At 33.5% G+C, this 20,833-nt stretch overlaps 2 protein-coding genes across 2 annotated transcripts; both read right to left on the bottom strand.

Annotated features, from left to right (window-relative positions):
* Nucleotides 1-364: 364 nt before the first annotated feature.
* Nucleotides 365-751, bottom strand: LOC131149147 (protein GRIM REAPER-like). The gene has a single exon (XM_058099305.1). The coding sequence runs from the start codon at nt 749-751 to the stop codon at nt 365-367; it is 387 nt and encodes a 128-aa protein (XP_057955288.1).
* A 15,671-nt stretch (nt 752-16,422) lies between these two features.
* On the bottom strand, nt 16,423-16,890 carry LOC131149143 (protein GRIM REAPER-like). The gene has a single exon (XM_058099290.1). It carries the CDS (start codon nt 16,888-16,890, stop codon nt 16,423-16,425), a length of 468 nt encoding a protein of 155 aa, XP_057955273.1.
* Nucleotides 16,891-20,833: the final 3,943 nt, after the last annotated feature.

Here is a 20,833-nt window from a genome sequence, read left to right as displayed (position 1 = left end):
ATAAATCTATACAAAGACTCCTAGCTTTTTAACAATATTATCTTAATATAAGGCATATCAATCATATTGTAATGAAGAATTTGTAGAAGGAACAAATGAATCTACAAATGCTTATAACTATTTTATTATTTAAAATAATAAAAATGCTTTCCATACATCTAGTAATTAATCAATCTTTATGCATATACATTAGCTTTATTTCCCAAATCAATACAATAATTAAACCAATCAACATTTTCTTGTAAGTAATTAAGGCATAATAAATACTGTATTGACTAAAATTACAAAAAAAAGAAAAAAAAAAAAATTGAATCTCTGTGCATGAACTCCTAGCTAACTTGTAGTAGAAATCCTTTTGGTATATTCATGAAGCATATCCGCAGGAACCGTTCTCACATTTAACTCCCGAATCACATGCTTTATTGCACTTGCCACAATGAAGAGGATCAAGACTAACGTTGATGCATTTACCCCCACAGCAAAGTTTTCCGAAACCACACTTATGTCCGCATATTCCACAGTTGTTCCTGTCTCGAAGGACATTCCGACAATGATTTTTACAGCAAAAAAGGCGGCTAGCACCATTGTTTGCTGAAATCCCATTGCATACGTTGCTACTAACTCCGCACTGTGTACCTTTCTTTATGATACTTGCTAGAAATCGACCTCTCAAAGATCCAGTATTTACAAATGGGGTGTCGATTACGTAGTCCTCATAGTCTTCGGTGTCGGCAGCTATCAGAGAGGCCATCGGAGAGGGGGAGGCTAGTAAGGTTAGAGGGAGGGTAAGGGCGAGAAGGATGGCTGTGAGTTGGAAGATAGTGGCAGCCATATTCAATTCGCAGGGTGAGGAGATGGAGGGGAATGGGTTATTGTGTATGGACCAGTTGGTGGATGAAAGGCAAAGGAGATGGTGGGTATTTGAGGCTTGAGGTTTTGGGATAAAGAATTTTCCTCTTGGGAGGGAATGGGAAGGTTGTAATCCCACTAGCAACAAACTCCAATTGTCCATGAGGCCAAGTGGTCGTCGCAGTAGCCCGAGTTTACTGAGTGGGGTTTGGCAGAGCCCATTGAGTAAAAAACTTCGGCAGCAAGAGGCAGTAGCAGCTAGGCCTAGCTACTTACATCTCGCATGCAAATGTTTGCAAGCTGGGTTTGCGTATCCAATTCAATTTAAGCAATTTTGGTCTCTTAGGCAGTGTATTTTAGGTAGTCTCTTTTCCATTAATTCGTAAAATTAAATGCAGAACTGGACACAATGCTGGTATGCAACAATCACAAGAAGAGTGACTTGAGCATTTTCTTCCAAACAAATTCTGTATTTTTTTTTTTTATGTTAAAGTTTTCGGGTTCTAAGTTTAATAAGTGGTAAGCAATATTCCGAGATTGGAAATAATTTAGCTCTCTTTCTTAAAGAAACAAAGGACCTTTGATGGGAGTCTTTTTCGGATTTATCTTTTTTCTTTAAATATATATTAAATAATACATTTTTTAAGAAAATAATTCTCGTAATGACTCTGACGTAATCTCGCTACTTATAGTAGCGAGATTTGTCACGTGTCACTTTGAAAATTATTCTCCCAAAAATAATACTATTTAACATATATATTTAAAAAAAAAAATTAAATCGAGAAAAAACTCCTAATGAAAGTTTTGAAAAATGCTTTCATGAACTTTGGCATTTCCCGAGGAGCAGGCTAGCCTTCCACTCCATCTGCCATTCCTATACGTCAGGCGTCCAAAAAAAAAAAATATTATTATTATCTGCAGCAGCATACAAAATATCATTGAAGTGGTTTCAAAGGATAAGTAGCATGTTGTATCCATTAACATTTTCTTTGGTGCCGTATCTTGAGACTTGAGCAAATGAATGTATGAGATTGCAATCAATGCATTGTCCTGTGGCAGCGCGTCAGTTGCTGGCTTTTCTTGGAAGGAAAGAAAGACAGGCAGGTTCATCTTATTAAAAAAAATAATATTTTAATAACTCAAATATCCATTGAATTGAAAGTCAATTAAAAAGAATTCCCTCTTGCATGAAAGAGACAAAGGACCTTCGATGGAACCCAAAAAAAAAAAAAAAAGATTTCATGTAATAAAATAGACAAAAAATTCACTTAGGCATGGAATATACAGTTTGGAATGTATATAATTAAGTGGGCATTAATTACAACTTACCTATTACTTCATCTTAATTGTATTCTTTCCCATCCCAATTCTTGATGATCCAATACACATTTGAAATCTTATTTTCTATATTTGTGGCGTTTTAAATGGAAAAATAGAAAGTTACAAAGAACTGAGTTTTGAAGTAGAACTTGAAATCAAATGGCATTTTTAAGATCACAAGGAATTTAGGTTGACATTTTAAAACATCCAATTGGACCTATTTTGAAGAGGTAAAGAAGGAAATGGCAGAAAAATAAAGAAGAAAAAGACATGATACTAAAAAACAAATAAAAAAAATGTGTTGTTTTATTAGTCAAACTTAATTGAACCAAATCTATTACAAGCCAATAGGTTTGTTGCGATTTGGTTCAATTTAATCGTCTTTCAAATTTGATATGTATGTTTAAATGCTTCCTATTGGTAGGACAATCTTGTCAACTTGGAGTATATCTCAACACATAATGTATTAGCATGACTTGTTCTACACCTTCAATTACGGGCTTGCATATATACTATATTCAAATTTGTATAATCAACCTTATATTTCTCTTGTAACTCAAGAGTCTCATGAAATATAAGGATGTGAGTTAATGTGTCGATTTAGTGTGGCAATTGGAAACTAAAATAAAATAAAAAGCATACCACTTTTAGAAATTACAAAATATGTCATTGCAAGTATCACAATCGCATCCCAACCTTTTTCATAATGAATACAATAATAAGTGCCACTTGCACGCATACATAAACATACTCATTACATATGCATTATCCTTTACTTGTATATATTATAGAACATTCCTTGTTGACTAACTATTTCATAATATCTTCACTTAAATAATCTTTCCTAACTTTTGTTAGCAAGATACAACTAAGCTATGTGTAAATACAACCATGTATATTGATCTACCTTGTATGAATTAACCATGTGACCATATATTTACCTTGTATAAATTAGCTCATGTGATCCATATATGTAAATGGATACCTTCCATGGGGATTAACCTATATGATCCATGTTTGTAAGCACGTATAAATTTAAGTAATCTAGTATCAAGGTCGTGGTTGTTAGGAGATTTTGGGTTCTAGTCTTCTTGCCTACATTTATTGTTTCTTGGTTAACAATTATCTTATATATTCCTTGCAATGGGTGTTGTTTATTGTGTGTTTGTCTCTCTAAGTGCAATTAGGCTACATGTGCGAGGGAGTGTTGAGACTTGATATACATTGTTGGCACACAATTTAATAGTTTAAAATTTTAAGTAAAGTTGTAATCTAACATGATATTTAAAGGAAAAGCTTCTACTTCAACTACACACTTACACAATTCGCACTATCAGCAGCCCACTATCACATCACCGCCACTTACCACTGCTAGTCCTCCAAACAGCTAGTGCTCCCTTATGTTGCTGCTTGTCATTGTTGATCCTCTATCAACACTAGCACACACTAGCGGTGAAGATCTCCAAATATCCACAAGGATCTCTATTTCTACTATTGCATGTGCACACTAACACAACCTCGTGTGTACCGCACATGTTATCGTAGGCTACCTAACTCCTTACTCACCTATTTGGACTCAAATCTACACCAAGCTCTTAACTCCCCCTTTACTTGCTCAGATTTGCTCCTATCTTGTTACTCACCTCTTTGGACTCAAATCTACACCTAGCTCTTAAATCCCCCTTTCCTTGCTCAGATTTGCTCCTATCTCCTTACTCACCTCTCACTACAACTGGATATGCTTCTAGCTCCTTGCTCCTTGCTCCATTTTCCTAGCGTAGATTTGTTCCTAACTCCTTTTACTTACCTCTCTAGGTTTATATATGCTCTTAAATCCATGTTCCCCACTCAGATATGCTCTAGGCTGCCTATCTTTACGTGCACGTCCTTAGCCTTAAATATATAGGCTACCATGACCTAGCCCACACTCCACCTTGCACCATTACTCCCTAAGCCATCTTCCCTCTAAACAACATCGACATCTTCATCGAAGTACCTATCCTGATCGTTTTTAGCATTTAATTTCCAAATTCAAGTTGGTCTCTTTAGCTCCTTGAGTTGGAGGGGGAATGTTAACAAGATACAACTAAGTTATGTGTAAATACAACCATGTATAAACCTAATACAACCAGGTATATACCTACCTCATATGAATTAATCATGTGATCACTACAAAAAATCAGGGTATTAGTGTAGGATCAAATCCATCACTAATACTTATAAATTCGTCACTAAGACTATTAGTGACGAATTTATAAGTATTAGTAATGGTTTTAAATTAGTTGTTATATCTGCGGTTACTGCTAACTATTAGTAACGAATTTTAAATTCGTCACTAATAATACAGTATTAGTGACGGATTATAACCGTCACTAAAACCCTAATACCGTCACTATTTCCTTCACTAATAATTAAAAAATTTTTAAAAAAATTTAATACTATTTTTTAATCATCAATTCCTATAAAAATCTGTAATTACATTTTTGCATACATAACCTGGAACCGTAATTACTACAAAATTAATAAATTATTCAAAATTTCGAATTCAAATACAAATTCAATTAAAATAAAGAAATAACATCTGTTCATATAACAAAAAAAAATTTCAAAAAATTCAAATTTCAAATACAAATACATTATACAAATTCAAATTAAATACAGAAATTCCATTTGTTCAAATAACAATAAAAATTACAAAGAAATAATCAAAAGTTTCATCTGACGATTGTAGTGCATGCATGACAATGTGTTGATGTTATGATAGCCGCGAACCCTACAAATTAAGAATCATAAAAAAAAAAAAAAAAACATTAGTATACAAATGGAGAGCAGAATGGAGAGCTGGCCCTCAGTATAATCACGAAGAAAAATATAAATAGTGCATAGTACAACAATTTTTAACCCTAAACGAATAACTGAAATGAATGTGAAAGGCGTACGTATGAATATATATTGTTGCATGCATCAAACCACACACGTAAACACTTTAATTCTTTCTCAAAACAGAATATCCCTAGTGGTGAACAAATGATAATACTTATTCATAGTTAAAAGCAAATGATATGTCATGTATGTTCATAAGGGATTGATTTTTTGAGTTGCAACACGGAAGGAATATACAAACTTTATTAGCTCAAAACTTCTATGCTAGAATAAATAGTTACCCCTAAACTCTTACACCTCAATTCTTGGTCATTTGAAGGAAGTAGAACATGCAAGAGGAGTATTTGATTCCAAAACTAGAAGTGACTGGATCAACTAGTGTTTATAGGTGCTGAAAAAAAAAATTGCTTCAAATATGTTAATCCAATAGCAATTGGCAAGAGAACCACCAAAAATCACTTCTATTTTCTAGTATATAGATTATTGGATATAATGTAAGTTTTCAAGCGAATAAATACTAATCACAGAGGCATAAATGACAGAAAAACAAGAATACGACTCAGTTGTGACCTTGTCTCTTGTATTCAAATCAAAATCACTAAAGTCAGTTTCTCCTTCACTGTCTCTGGCTCACTAGAAAGGATCTTGAATGAGTTTGTAGCTCCTCCACAAAGACCACATCGTACAAAAGTAGGTGTACACCTTTGATTAAATGGGAGAGGATATAAGCATCTTATACATCTTTCCTACGTCACTCTATACAGGAAGTGTCTAACATTGTGAATAAAAGTATGTAGAACACTAGAAAGCAGAAAATTGAATGTGCACGTGGAAAAGAAGAAAGATTGCTCAAATAAAAAATTAAGTCAAATGAGTAGCTCATTCCACGTTGAAGAGTTTACATGGTGCACCAAAAATTTTAAAACCAATAGATGGTAGTGACACATTAAAGAATCACAAAGAACATGACACAAACACAAACATAAGCACATATCCCCCCAAAAAAAATCCTAGCATTATACAACCCCTTTATTGCAGCGCATCATCAAAATTATCAATAGTTTTTCCTCATTTAGCAATGATAAAAATTAAGTTGACACAGGTTGGGTGACCAAGTTTCATAGTTCAAAGAACAAATATACTATAATACTACTTGATTAACGTAATCTTGGAAAAAGATCTAAAAAATTAAAGAAAAAATTTGTAACCTTAATAGTCCAAAAAAATTAAAAACCACCATCGAGATGAGATAAATTCCTGGCTTAATTGCACATTTCATGACACATATAACAAGAACCTACCCATATAATCACCAATCTAATATTTGTTAACAAGCAATGACTAGAATACTGCAAATAATTCCATTATTAATAAAAATTAATATCACATGAAATAGCTACATTTTTCTTTGATAGAAAGGAAAAAGTGTCAAAAGGAAATAGTAAAGTAGAAAGAATGATAAGATCCTCTTATAATAAAATAAAAGACAAAACAAAAAATAAAAAAATAAAAATATAAAAAGAAAAAACTCAATCAAGATAACAAAGCCTATCTGTCCAATTGAATATCTGAAAAACATGTTCCCTCAAAGCACCTCATTGCAAAAGCCCAAGAAGGTGCCATATCTCTCTCTCTTTCCAAACAATTTATAATCAGAGAAGAAAAAGAATATTCCAAAGGGCATCCTCCAACAACAAAGAAAAAAAGTAAAATAAAATTAAAAAAAAAAAAGAATAGAAGGAATGCTAATGAAGTACAATTCACCAATTCCTCTACTAGTCAGGCAAAAAAAATCCTCTAAAAAGTGCCATTTTCTATAGCCCAAAGCAACACCAAGAACACCCATCCTAATCCACTTGCGGATTTCTTCTCCTGGTGAAATAGGATCTCCTGGCAAGGAGCAGCAGCGGTGAGGAGGAGAAGAAGAAGAAGAAGAAGAAGAAGAAGAAGGAGCAAACCTCCTGACGAGGAGCGGCGGAGGTGGCGGTCAGCATAGCGAACGGTGACTGGCGAAAGCTGGACTAAGACGGCAACGGCGAGCAAACGGTGATAGGTGATGGTGACGGTGACGGGCGAGGCAACGACGAATGGCGATGGGAGAGAGGAGGGTCGGGAGACAGGAGGATTGGGAGGGAGGGGCCGTGATAGAATGGAGGGAATGAAAAATATTGGGGGAAAAAACGGGGAAATAAAGATCATGGGAAGGGGCAATAGTGACGAATTTGTAAATCCGTCACTAATAATGGGTCAATAGTGACGAATTTAGAAATTCATCACTAATACTCAGAAGTAAAATCTTTTTATTTTTTTTTTTTAAAAATGGAAGTATTAGTGACAGTTCTCAAATCCATCACTAATAATTGGCTAATAGTAACGAATTTAAAAATTCGTCACTAATACTGTGAAGTAAAATTTTTTTTTTTTTTTTTAAAAAATGGAAGTATTAGTGACGGCTCTCAAATCCGTCACTAATAATGGGCCAATAGTGACGAATATTTAAATTTGTCACTAATACTCCAAAGTAAATTTTTTTATTTTTTTTAAAAAAGAGAAGTATTAGTGATGGTTCTCAAATCCGTGACTAATAATGAGCCAATAGTGACGAATTTTTAATTTCGTCACTAATACTCCGTAGTAAATTTTTTTAATTTTTTTTTTAAAAAGGGAAGTATTAGTGACGGTTCTCAAATCCGTCACTAATGCTTACCTTTTAGTGATGGATTTAATTCGTCACTAATACCACATAAATCTTTACTAATATTTTCCCGGGATAAATTCTGCACAAAAAATATTTTTGCGCGATTTTTTCTGGATTTTAGTGACGAAAACTGTCACCAATACCCTACTATTAGTGACGAATTTGAATCCGTCACTAAAAAACAATTTTTTTGTAGTGAATAAATATACCTAACTTATGTGAATTAATACTTGCGATCCATGTATATAAATACCTACCTTCTATGTATTATGTAGAGACTCGGTGATTTATAGCAATTAAATGATAAAAGAAAGGAGAGGCAAAGGAAATTTTTAAAGGGGGGTCACAGCAAGTCCTTGTTAGAGTTCGTCGACAAAACGGCTTATTGGGATCGTTAACAGGGACACGTGTCTCGTCGACGAGAAATTACTGAGAGGACTGTTGCAGGGCCTAAAAATTTGTCGACGAAGAATAAGTGCTCGTCGACGAATTCTTTACCTAGCCTTGTCGACGAAGGCAGGTGTATAAATGGTTCAAACTCAGTTTTCTAGTGTGAAATTGTGTATGAAACCCTCCTCTCTCTCTCTCACTACACTTCATCCTCCACCCCTTCTCTCTAAGATTCTGGGCTAGTTATTCGCCGGTTCGATGATCTAAAGCTACCACCTCACTCTTGGGAAGGTTCTCTTCACATCTGCTAGAGTGGATCGTTGATTAGGTCTAGTTGGGAACCATCCCAAAATTTGGGTAAGTTAGTTAATTTCAGTTTTATTAGGTTTTTGGTATTTCTGAATTGAGAAGAATATGTAGGGTAAGATAATACTGAAATTTTGTTGGAAAAATATCAATTTCAAGGTGTTGAGTTGGGAACCACACGTTAGTGATTTTGGAGTAATTCGTAGGCTTTTTCATAAGTCAAGTAAGGGGATAAACTAAGTCAGGTTTCTTATGAAAATGTATTTACTATTTTATAGCATTTAATTTCAAGTAAATATATATATTGTAGAATTATGTTGAAAATTATGTTGTTGATCAGAAATATGGTTTTCATGTATAATATTAGAAATATAGTTTTAGAACAGGTTTTATGATCTGAATATTTTTTTTTTGTGTGGCATGAGAACATTTACCATGGAAATTATGATGATGAAATATTATGTTACAAAATAAGCATGTTATTACTACTTTCGGGAAAATAAAAAAATGATACAGGGTATTTCAGACTAAGGATATTATATGATATGTCGGTGTAAGGGCCGAGGATTTTAAATGGTATGCCGGCATAAGGGCCAAGGTTTTATATGATATATCGGTGTAAGGGCCGAGGGGTTTATGATATGTTATGCCGGCGTAAGGGCCGTAAATTTTATATGATATGTTATATAAGGTTTTATGAAAATAATAACATGACAGATATTATTATGAAATAGTCATGTATCATTATTTTGAAATATATTATATGTTATCAGAATCTGGTTGACTTGGTTTAGGCTTTCAAGAAGCATGGTACTGTAGCTATATGATCACAATCATGTATATGTTAGTACTACCACTTGACGTAAGGGGCAGTGGGAGATTGACAGTCGATGTGGTTTTATGGTAGTGCAGGCGTCCCTCTGGTGTCCGGACCAGGAGGGGCAGACCCATCGTACTTAGAGACTTACGTTGATCTAGCATGGTCAGTTGGCCATTGCTAGGTCCCACCTTCGGGCCGCACAACCTAGTCATGTTGGGATAAGAAATGACACCAGCCAGCTATCCATCTAGGGTGTTTTCCATGTACAGTTTTATAAGATGATTTATATGTATAGAAATTTAGTATGTTATACCATGTTATGATAAAATATGTTTTTTTTCCCAAATATGATACAGACAGTTTTATCTAGTATGATTTATGTATTGTCATATGTATAATACAAAAATACTCATGTTGGCACACACTGATATTAGTTTATTTCCCTTACCGAGAGGTGTCTCATCCCAGCTATATAAACATTTCAGGAGCTCTAGATAGAAGATCAAATAGAGTTCCGCAGTGTTAGAGTTCGACTGTTCTACCCTGTCTGAAAGGTAAGTCATTTTGCTAGGGTCTGATGAATTTTTGGGTGATGACTCAAGGGCACTTTTTGGATATTTTGGGATGTGTGTATGTATATGACAGTTGTAGTAAAACTCTGATATTGTATTGGTTGGATGATTGTATATGTATATGTTTCTACGTTTCCCGCTGTTTAGGAATTAGTGTTATATTTTAGGTATATCCCTGGTACCCATGGGTCCAGGTTGACTATGAGTTGACAGGATTACTCTATTGTCTATTATTATGGAAAATTTTTTTTTTTGGTAAATAGGCAGGTCGCTACATATTAACCTGTGTAATCCATGTGTGTAAGCATGTTGTACAAACTAAACCCTTTGGAATCAGGAGAAGATACAATTGTTAGTTCATACAATATTTCCAAGCTATGTTTGAATGGTCAATTTATAATATTCTATCCATGCCATGTTGTTTTTTTTTTTACTAATTCAGAGGCCTTTGGACCTACTAGACAAAGGGTTCATCTCCTGTCCAAAGTTACTTCCCATCCCACTCAAGATTATAACTTGATAACATTAATAAAACACTCTTAATTTTATTCATTGAGACCATCTAGAGACATTCATGGTAATTTTTCTAGAAAAAAAATAATATTTGAAGAATTCATAGCAAACTACTTGAAGCGACTAATGAAATGACTCAATATGGGATATTTTATGTTGTAAAACTATAATTAAGATTCTATTTTCTTGCAAAACTACATTAATATTTTTGCCAATAAGGTATACATACTCAATAATCTACATTAGTCGATCCATACAATATTAAATTCAATACTAAAGTCAAATAGGGTCAGCATAATTAATCTAGCAAACTTAATGAGTTGGGTAAATTGCATAACCATCCTAGCTCAAGGTTTCTTGCATTGTTACTCTACCTCTTTGAAGTTTTAAAAAAGAATTCTACTTCCACAAGATTCATCATCCTTTTTGTGGTCATATTCCTTATTATTTGACTATTATTAAGATGGATTAATTAGTTTTAAATTGTCTAAAAATAAAAATTATGTACCTATTTGTCTAAAATTAATGTCACCAATTATTAAGAAATAGACGAGCACTAGATGGATCAAGTTGATGAATTAGGCAAGGCTTGAAGAATTATGGACGCCAACTGACTCAACCGAAATGGGCTCTTGGTCTTTACTTCCTTCAAGGTTCTAAAATAAGAATTACACTTCTATGAGGTTCATTACCATTTTGCAATCATATCCTTTATTATTATTTGACTATTATTAAGATGAAATAATTAGCATTATATTAGTCAAAATAACAACCATGTACTTGTAAGCTAAAAATTAGTAAGAAATAGACTTAGCATTAGGCATATCAAGGTAATGAATTCAAGAGACGCTACAGAGTTTGCCAAAGTCTTTAATTTGCCATTGGTAATGCTTCCATCCTTGTACCTAGGATACCTTTTGGGATTGAAGCAAAGTACAAATCCAAGAGTACTTGGGAGCCAATTGTTAAGAACATTGAAAATAAGCTTAACTCATGAAACTAGGCTAGTAGGAGGATGTTTAGCACTAAATTAAAACCAACATATCTACAAACAACATCTCCATCCTCCCCATCCTGTTGTGGTTGCAATAAAGTTAGACGACCTACAATGCAACTTTCTATGGAGAGGCAATCCAACCACCTCTAAGTGTCCCTTTGTGAACTAGAAAAGGCTTTATTTGTCAACACAGAATGGTGTTCTAGGGATCAAAAGCATTAAGCTGATGAAAAAGGCCCTATTAGCTATATATATGGTTGTGGAGATTCAACTATTCCAAAAAAAGAAAAAAAAAAAAAAGGCCCTTCCAAGGAAACTCATAATAAGTATCAAATATGGTTACTCCATGGAGGAGTGGTCTCCATCCTAGTTGAGGCCTCCATGCAGCAAATGCTTATGCCAAGGTATCATTCTAAGGCAATGCAAGATTTTTGGGAAGTGGATAGAATCAAAAATAGCCTAGGCACAAATATTTGGATAGATAGATTACCTTCTTATCATCCAAATAGCCTAGGCACAAATATTTGGACAGATAGATTACCTTCTTATCATCCCCAAAACACACTTTCCCTCACTTCCATGACATTGAGATTGATCATTCTTGAGCAAAGAAAAATGTTTTGGAATATATATCTCATTTACAAAGAATCCAAAGGGCTACAAGCAAGAATGTGTTCCTCAGCTTCTTAACTTGCTATAATCCCCTTGCATCAATTTTGAAAGTTAAGATCCCATATTTTTATCACTTTACAAGATTGACTCCTTAGTTAAGTTTCTATATTTGCCTCTCAAATGATCCCCTCAATGGCCTCCATTTTGCATTGGTTAAACTCCTTGGACAAAATTATGACTCTTGAAAATCTCAAAAAGAAGTTATTGCTATCCACACAAGTTCAACAAAACAGTTCGTAAACTATATCTTCTTAAAATATTGCAATTTGGCTAGTGGGTTTGGAACACCTTTTTAATAGCCCTCTAACTATATTTGGTAATGCCTCACATTGTATCTAACATGCTCTCTATTTGGTCCTTCAAACTTAGCAGACACATGAAACTGTTGAAACTATCTATCACAACATCCATCTTTTAGGAAATATGTAAAGAAAGCAGCAATAGAATCATCAAAATAGAGACAACAATTGTGTCTCTCTAGGCTTAAAGCAACTTTTTCTAGCGTAGCAAGATTTTGCAGACTTTGTCAAGCAAGTCTAAATTCAGTTCAAACTACAAAATATAACTATAATCGTTTTGCTACCATAGTCAACTTAGTCTTTGCTCCTACATCTTTTGTAGTGACTCAGAAAATAATAAGAATAAGAAAATAAAGAAAAGGGGATTTTTGGTTTGGTGTGGACCAAACAGTTGACGGTTTGGTGGGGGTGTAAAAAAACCGTCGACGATTTTGTTATTACCACAACTAGGTTAAGGGTAAACGATGAAAATTGGTTTGGTTAAAGACCAAACCGTCGATGGTTTCAGAGAAGCCTAAGAAAATCGTCGACTGTTTTTTCCAGGGATAGAACACTATTTAAAGGCCGCATGTCATTTTTCTTTTAAAATTACAAAAGCTCTCTCTCTCTCTCTCTCTCTCTCTCTCTCTCTCTCTCTCTCTCTCTCTCTCTCTCTCTCTCTCTCTCCCCTCATTTTCTCACCCCAAACACCCCAAATCGACGATTAGACTCCATGTGTAAGGCCTAGAGGCGATCCTCGTCATTTTAACCAGGGCAGAAATGTGTTTAGAGGATCCCGAGCACCACTCCAAAACTGAGGTAAGAGAGTTATTTTTAAGTTTAAATAGTTATTGGGATTATGTGAACCTAGGAATATTAGAGTGGTATGCATTCTGGGATTGAGCTGATAAATTGGGATTTGTGGATTACAAGGCTTTGATACGAACGCCGCAGGCACGAGTTTGGGGCTCCTGCGAGCATCTCCTCAAGGAATGAGATAAGGGTGATAAATATCTAATTGTTTGGAGTTTCATTAATAAAATAGAGTATGTAGGTCCGGGGAAAATGTAAATGTAATATTATTTTGGGGTTACATGATTTTAGGGTTTTTGAGTTTCGAACACCACGAGCGTGAATATAGAGTTTTTAGCAGACCTCTTCATAATCAGGTAAGGGGAATAAGTTAAGCCAGTTAATTTTAAGAATTTTATCAATTAAAGTATGACATGTGTTTATGAGATTTTAGCATATGATTTACTAGATATTACTGAATATAAATTCTAGAGTATAAGATTTGAATTTTGCATCTGTTATATGTTTGTGAAAATTTAGAAATTTTGGAATACATGAAAGTTTTATAAATGATATATACTATTTTTATATAGCAAGAAAATACAGTTTTACCCATATAGATTATAGTATAAGAGTTTCATTTAAATTGTGTGGCATGAAAAATATCAGATATAGTACAAAGATTTAATACAGAATTTTATACAACTATTATCGAACCATGATATTATAGCTTTTTCAGAACCATGATTTTACAATCATTACAGAACCATGACTTTTAACTTTTACAGAACCATGATATTATAGTTTGTATAGAACCATGATTTATAGTTATTACAGAACCATGATATACAATTATTATAGAATCACGGTATTACAGTTTATATAGAATCATGGTAAAACAGTAATATACAGAAATAGTATTATATAGTATTAGAACCTTGATGGACCAGAGTAGATCACAGAGCATGGTACCGTAACTAATACAGTATAGATAGTGCAACTATACATCTTAGATAGAGTATGGTTTTGACAGTCGATTGTGCCTCTATGAAGAGTAGAGTTGCTCCCTGGCAGTCCGAATCAAGTTGAGCAGGCCAATCATACTACAGACATATTGTAGTTTGACTTAACCTGTTAGGCCAGCCAAAATTAAGTCCAGCTCACGGGCCGCACAACCCAATCATGCAAAGTTAATTCATAATTACAATTATTCATTCAGGGAAGCTTTCACAATTATATAAATAAATGTATATAGTTTTACAGAGAACATGAACTATCTATTAAAGTCAAAAGTATGTTCAAATAGAAAGCTTATTTTAAAAGGTATATGTGTGAGTTATGATATATTTTATATTGAAATGTTATCACAGTTACAATTGAATTAATAATTGTGTTATTCAAGTAAAACTCATTTGCCACACACTAGTTGTAACTTATTCCGTCTTACTGAGAGGTATCTCACCCGGAATTCTAAACATTTCAGGTGATCCAGATAGGCGTGCGGAGCAAGCTCCTAGATAGAGGGGACTTTAGTACTACCCTCGCTGAAGGGTAAGTGTTGTATTAGGAGATGTATTTTGAATTGTCCCTAGGAGTTTTTGTAGATTTTTTGGGAGATGTATATGTATGTTTTGGGAAATACTAAAACTTTGGTATTGTAAATAAGGTTAAAGTATTTTTTATGTTTTCTGCTGCATAGATGGTACGTTTTATAAACAGGTATCCTCAATACCACTGTGGATCCAAGATGTTATAATGAATAGTATTATGGGTATGAGAGTAATGTTATATTGTTGCAGAATATATATATACATACATACATACATACATATATATATATATATATATAAAATACCTTGAAAATTAATTGACTTGAAGACCCAATTGATTCTCAAATTAACTAGCATATCTGGTCTAATTGTTTTAGATCAACTAATTGACATTATCATAACCAAAAAAAAAAAAAAAAATTTATTTTTTTTAAAAAAATTACTTGAAAAAATAGAAAATACTAAAAAATTATAAAAATATCTAGTAATTATAATACTACAAAATATTTACTAGATGTAATTTTTATAAAAATTTAATGACTAAATATATCATAAAACAAATAAAACATAGTTCAATATTTTTAAGTTCACGTACCTTATCAAACATGGTGTTAAAGAAAGATAAATAAACTTTAAAAATTTATTTTTTGTAAATTAAAATTATAAAGTAGGATATTAGTTCTTCTATGTGTAAAATATGAATGTTAAATAGATAAAAAAAATTCAAATTTATATTAATTGGTTTACTATGATGTGTTCACCTAACTTTTCTTGATAATTTTATTCAAATTGTTATGTTATTAAATATGGTATTCAACCAAACTCAAAAAGTAAGCCACAAATTGACCAATTGTCTAATCCAAATCAATTTTTTTAGATCAAGAAAAAAAAATAGTCATTTAATTTTGATGAAATGTATATAGAAAATTTTTTGTAGCAATATAATAATTTTAAATATTTTTTTTGAATTATTTGCATTATTTATTTATTTCTAAAGTTTTAATTTTTTAAATTAATAATTTAATTATGTTGTGATGCTTATGTCAACTTATTGACTTGGCTTAGCTGCTAGGTGTTCAATTCATTTATGAGTTTAATTCTCAAAATATATTCCAATTAATTAATCAACTTTTCCAACTTAATTTATTAAATCAAAATTTAGTAGAAGGGTAAACTTATCAATTTATTAAGGATAAAATACAATTTTTTGACCAAATTTAATGGTTGATTAATAGTCAACTAATGAAATGTTTATTTTGTCAATAAAATTAAACCTTAGGGGTTTTTTGGTAGTTTCTCAAAAGTGAGGGGGTGCTGCTGAATTTTATCCAAATAATAATAATAAAATAATAAAACTTAAAATTTCACCTTTTTAAAACAAGTTGAAGCTTACCTAATAATTTTTTAAAGTTTTTGACATAACTAATGAGGACTTTATGCAAAGACTCCTTTCTAACAATGTTATCCTAATATAAAGCACATAAAGGAAGCGAGGAAATAACTAATGAATTTACAAATGCTTATGATTTAGAATAATAATGTCTTCCATACATCAACTAATCAATCTTCGTGCATAAATATTAGTCTTACTTTCCAAATCAATACAATAATTAGACAAATCAACATATTCATATAGGCAATTAAGGAGTAACAAATAATGTACTCACTTAAATTACAAAAAAAAAAAAAAAAGAATTAATTTTTTTTTTCAAAAAAATAATAAAATTAAATATTTACACATACAAGAGTCCTAGCTTGTACATATAAATTCTTTTGGTTTCTTCATGAAGCATATCCGCACGAACCCTTCTCACATTTAACCCCCGAATCGCATGCTTTGTTGCACTTGCCACAATGAAGATCATTGAAACCGACATTGGTGCATTTACCCTCACAACAAAGTTGTCCAAAACCACATTTGTGTCCGCATATCCCACAGTTGTTCTTGTCTTGAAAGACATTCCGACAATGGTTCTTACAACAAAAAAGGCGGCTAGCACCATTATTTGCTGAAATTCCATTGCATATGTTGCTACTAACACCACAATGTGTACCTTTCTTTACAACACTTGCTAGAAACCGACCCCTCAAGGATCCGGTGTTGATAAACGGGGTATCGATTACGTACTCTTCAAAGTCTTCGGCATCATCGGCGATCAAAGAGGCCATTGGAGAGGGGGAGGCTAGTAATGATAGAGGGAGAGTAAGGGTAAGAAGGATGGCTGTGAGTTTGACGAGAGTGGCAGCCATATTCACTACTGAAGAAAGTTTAGAGTGGTGGTGAGGCTGTGGAGATGGGGGAGAATAGGTTACTGAGTATGGACCAGTTGACGGATGTAAGCCAAAGGAGGTAGTGGGTATTTAAAGCTTGAGGTTTTGGGATAAAAAAAATTCCTATTGGGAGCAATTGGGAAAGTTGCAATCCCACATGTAACAAGTTCCAATTAGACCTGAGGCCAAGTGGTCGTTGCATTAGTCCAAGTTCAGTGAGTGGGGTTGGGCAGAGCCCTTTGAGTCAAAAACTTCAGCAGCAAGAGGCAGCAGCAGCTTGGCCTACGTACGTCTGCCATGCATACGTTTGCATGTTGGGTTTGCATATCCAATTCCAACTAATCCATTTTCCAATCCATATTCTTCCAAACTACAAAAAGTTTTATGCTAAAGTTTTTGAATTCTAAATTTAATAAGTGGTAAGGAATATAGGATGGAGGAGAGGAAATGCATCAGTTATCTTTCCTTGCATAACTCAAAGACACAAAAATCTCCAATGAAGAGAAAAATGATGGGATGGAATAAAATAGAAAAAAAAAAGTATTAATATATCTACTTATAATCTAATATTTTTTTCAATTCATTAAATATTTACTGGGCAGCATCAATCACATACTACTTCATCTTGTGTTATATCCCACCCTCCAATGTATAGACCCACGAGAGTCTCCAGTGCTGCACTCATTCAATCAATCATATTAGATTGAATGGATAATTGGCTTTTATTTATAGAAAAGGCACAAAAGGAAAGAATTTATTTTTTATATAGCCCCTTATTAATATAGTTAAAAATGGAATGGAGTGTCTCCTGACTATCTATGTGAATCAAAAGACGATAAGGTAAGGATTATATCAAATGGGAAGGAAATAGAGGTATGTGTTAGATAGTGATCTATTTGGATTTTATATGTTTATATCCTTTACTTATGAAATGAAAAGCAATAAAAGAAAGATCTTATTATTCTTATATGGGTGGGCCTCCTTATGACAAATGCTTATGCAAAAGTATCATTTTGAGGCAATGCATGATTTTTGGGAAGTGGCTAGAATCAAAATTAGCCCACTCAGAAATGCCAGATTTGGAAAGATAGATTGACTTCTTACTGTGCCTAGAACACATTTTCCCTCACCCCCACAACATTTGTTGTGCCGGACACCCCACTTGTGCCAAACACTAATAATACAACTAATGCTATTGAATATATAAAAAATAAAGTAATGCAGAAACTAATATTAAAAAATAGTAAAAAGAACAAGACAATAATTTAACGAGGTTCGGTATAGAATTACCTACGTCCTCAGGCGCCAACGATCAATCCACTTCTTCTTGACAAAGTACAACTTTGAGGTGTGCTTTACAAAAGGAGAGTTGAGCTCTTTATATAGCTTCAACCTCAAGTCCAAAAAGTACTTCTCACCAATGTGGGAAAAATAAAGAAAAAATTCAAAACAACTTTTCTACCAATGTGGGAGAAAAAACAACAAATCTCAACCTTAATAATAAATTCAAAAAAAATTTTAGTCACCGACATTCTCTGGAGTTCCACATCATCGACGTCTTCCAAAAATATTCAGACTTGTAGGATATTGATCAAATCCAAACAATGTTTGAACTTGATTGTTATCACAATCTTGGTCAACATATCTGCGGGATTTTTGGCTTTAGCAATCTTCTCAAGAAGTATCTTGCCTCCATCAATAATATCCTACACAAAATGAAACCAAACGTTGATGTGCTTCGTTCGTGCATGGTAGAATTGGTTATTTTCTAAATGAATAGCACTCTAACTATCACAGAACACAACAATGTGTTTTTGAATAACTCCCAAATTTTCAAGTATACCCTGCAATCAAATAACTTCCTTAACAGCCTCTGAAACTGCTATGCACTCTACTTCTGTTGTAGACAAGGCAATGATAGACTATAAGGTAGATCTCCAACTCACTGGACCATTAACAAATGTAAAAACATATCTAGTAGTTGATCGACGTTTATCCATATTTCCTGCAAAATCAGAATCCACATATCCAACAACCCGTTGATCAATAGTATTATTTTTTCCAAATACTATACCAACATTAATTGTATTCATAATATATCTCAAAATCCATTTCACAGCTTGCTAATATCCTTTACCCGAATTATGCATATACCTGCTCACCATACTAACAACTTGTGAAATATCAGGTCTAGTACAAACCATTGCATGCATTAGACTACCAACAACACTTGCATAAGGAACATGTGATATATACTTACGTTCCTTATCTGATTTAGGAGATAAAGCTGCAGTAATTTTGAAATGAGGAGCAAGAGGAGTGCTTACTGGTTTTGACTGCTCAGACATGGCAAAACTCTGTACTACCTTCTTCAAATACTGTTTCTAAGATAAACTAACTTTTCCTCTCATTCTGTCTTCGCAAATCTCCATGTCGAGTATCTTCTTTGCTTCACCAAGATCTTTCATCTCAAACTCTTGAACATATCATAAACATACAAGAGTAAATATATAAAAGATCCATTTTATAGTCTAGGAAAATAAACACAATGATCATGTTAAGAGGAGTGCTTGATGAAATCGTTTGTACCATTGTCTTGGAGACTGTTTTAAACTATACAATGATTTACCCAGTTTACATACCCAATTTTCTTTTCTAGCAACTTGAAATCCATCTTACTGAGTCATATAGATTTCCTCTTCCAAATCACCATATAAAAATGCAGTTTTTACATCGAGTTGAACAAGTTCAAGATCAAATTGTTCTACGTGCCAACAAAATTCGAACGGAAGAATGTTTAACAACTGGACAAAATACCTCATTATAATCAATGCCTTCTGTATGTAGCCCTTAGCTACCAATCTAGTTTTGAGGCGAACATTATTTGCATCTGGAAATTATTCTTTCTTTACATAAATTGTAGTGACCCGAAGAATAATGTTACAATGAGGGTAAGCTTCGTCAACGAGAAGATACCGAGAGAGGACTATTGGGAAGTCTGAAATTCATCGACGATGGGGGTAGGTTCATCGATGAACTTTCTACAGGAATCGTCGACGAGGTGACGTGGTTCGTTGATGAATCCCGCAGTATAAATAGTGCTTAAACTTTGTTTTACGCAGAAATTTCAGCGAATTCACACACTCTCTCTCTCTCCTTTACGACCCTTCCCTCTTCTCTCTTCGATTACGGCCTCGTTAGTCACTGAATCGACTATCTGAGGCCACCACGATGCTTCTGGTAGAGTTCTCTACAAGTCTATTGGAGTAGATCGTCGGTGGGACGAAGTTGGAATTCATTCCAAATCCAGGGTAAGGTATTTTATTCGGAATTTGACTTTCCAGCAGTTGTAGGAAATGTTGTAGATGTAGAAATAATGACATTTTGTTCTAGGATATATGATTTTCAGGGTGTTGAGTGGAGAACCTTGCGGGTGTAGGGCCAATCTCAGTAGGGGGATTTCAACAGAAATTAGGTAAGGGAAATATGCTATGCTAGGTAGTTCTAAAATAATTTCCAGTATGAAATGTATATTTTACTAGGTTATTATTCACAGCAAGATTTTATACAGTTTATTAATTATGAATATTATGTATTAAATTATTGTGTGACTTGAGAATATAAATATAGTACAGAACCATGTTTTACAATATTTTAGGGGTATGTTTTACAGAATATATAGTCAGTGGTTATGTTGTATAGTAATTACAAAATACCATGATTATACAGTTTTCAGTACCATGACTTACAGATTACAGTTCAGTTCAGAAATACAGTTGAAACAGTTACAGTTTATTTCAGTGTCATGGTTATACAGTTATTACAGAATCATGGTAAAATCAAATAGTTGTATATACAGATGTATTATATAGTATCAGACCCTGTTGGACCATACAGCTTATAGAGCACGGTATCGTAACTA

This window comes from Malania oleifera, chromosome 1 (assembly GCF_029873635.1).
Source record: "Malania oleifera isolate guangnan ecotype guangnan chromosome 1, ASM2987363v1, whole genome shotgun sequence".
Lineage (NCBI taxonomy): Eukaryota > Viridiplantae > Streptophyta > Magnoliopsida > Santalales > Ximeniaceae > Malania > Malania oleifera.
This window is presented reverse-complemented; position numbering and strand designations above follow the sequence as displayed.

Coding starts and splice junctions, on each gene's coding strand:
- LOC131149143 (XM_058099290.1), bottom strand. CDS start 16,890: ATGGCTGCCACTCTCGTCAAACTCACAGCCATCCTTCTTACCCTTACT.
- LOC131149147 (XM_058099305.1), bottom strand. CDS start 751: ATGGCCTCTCTGATAGCTGCCGACACCGAAGACTATGAGGACTACGTA.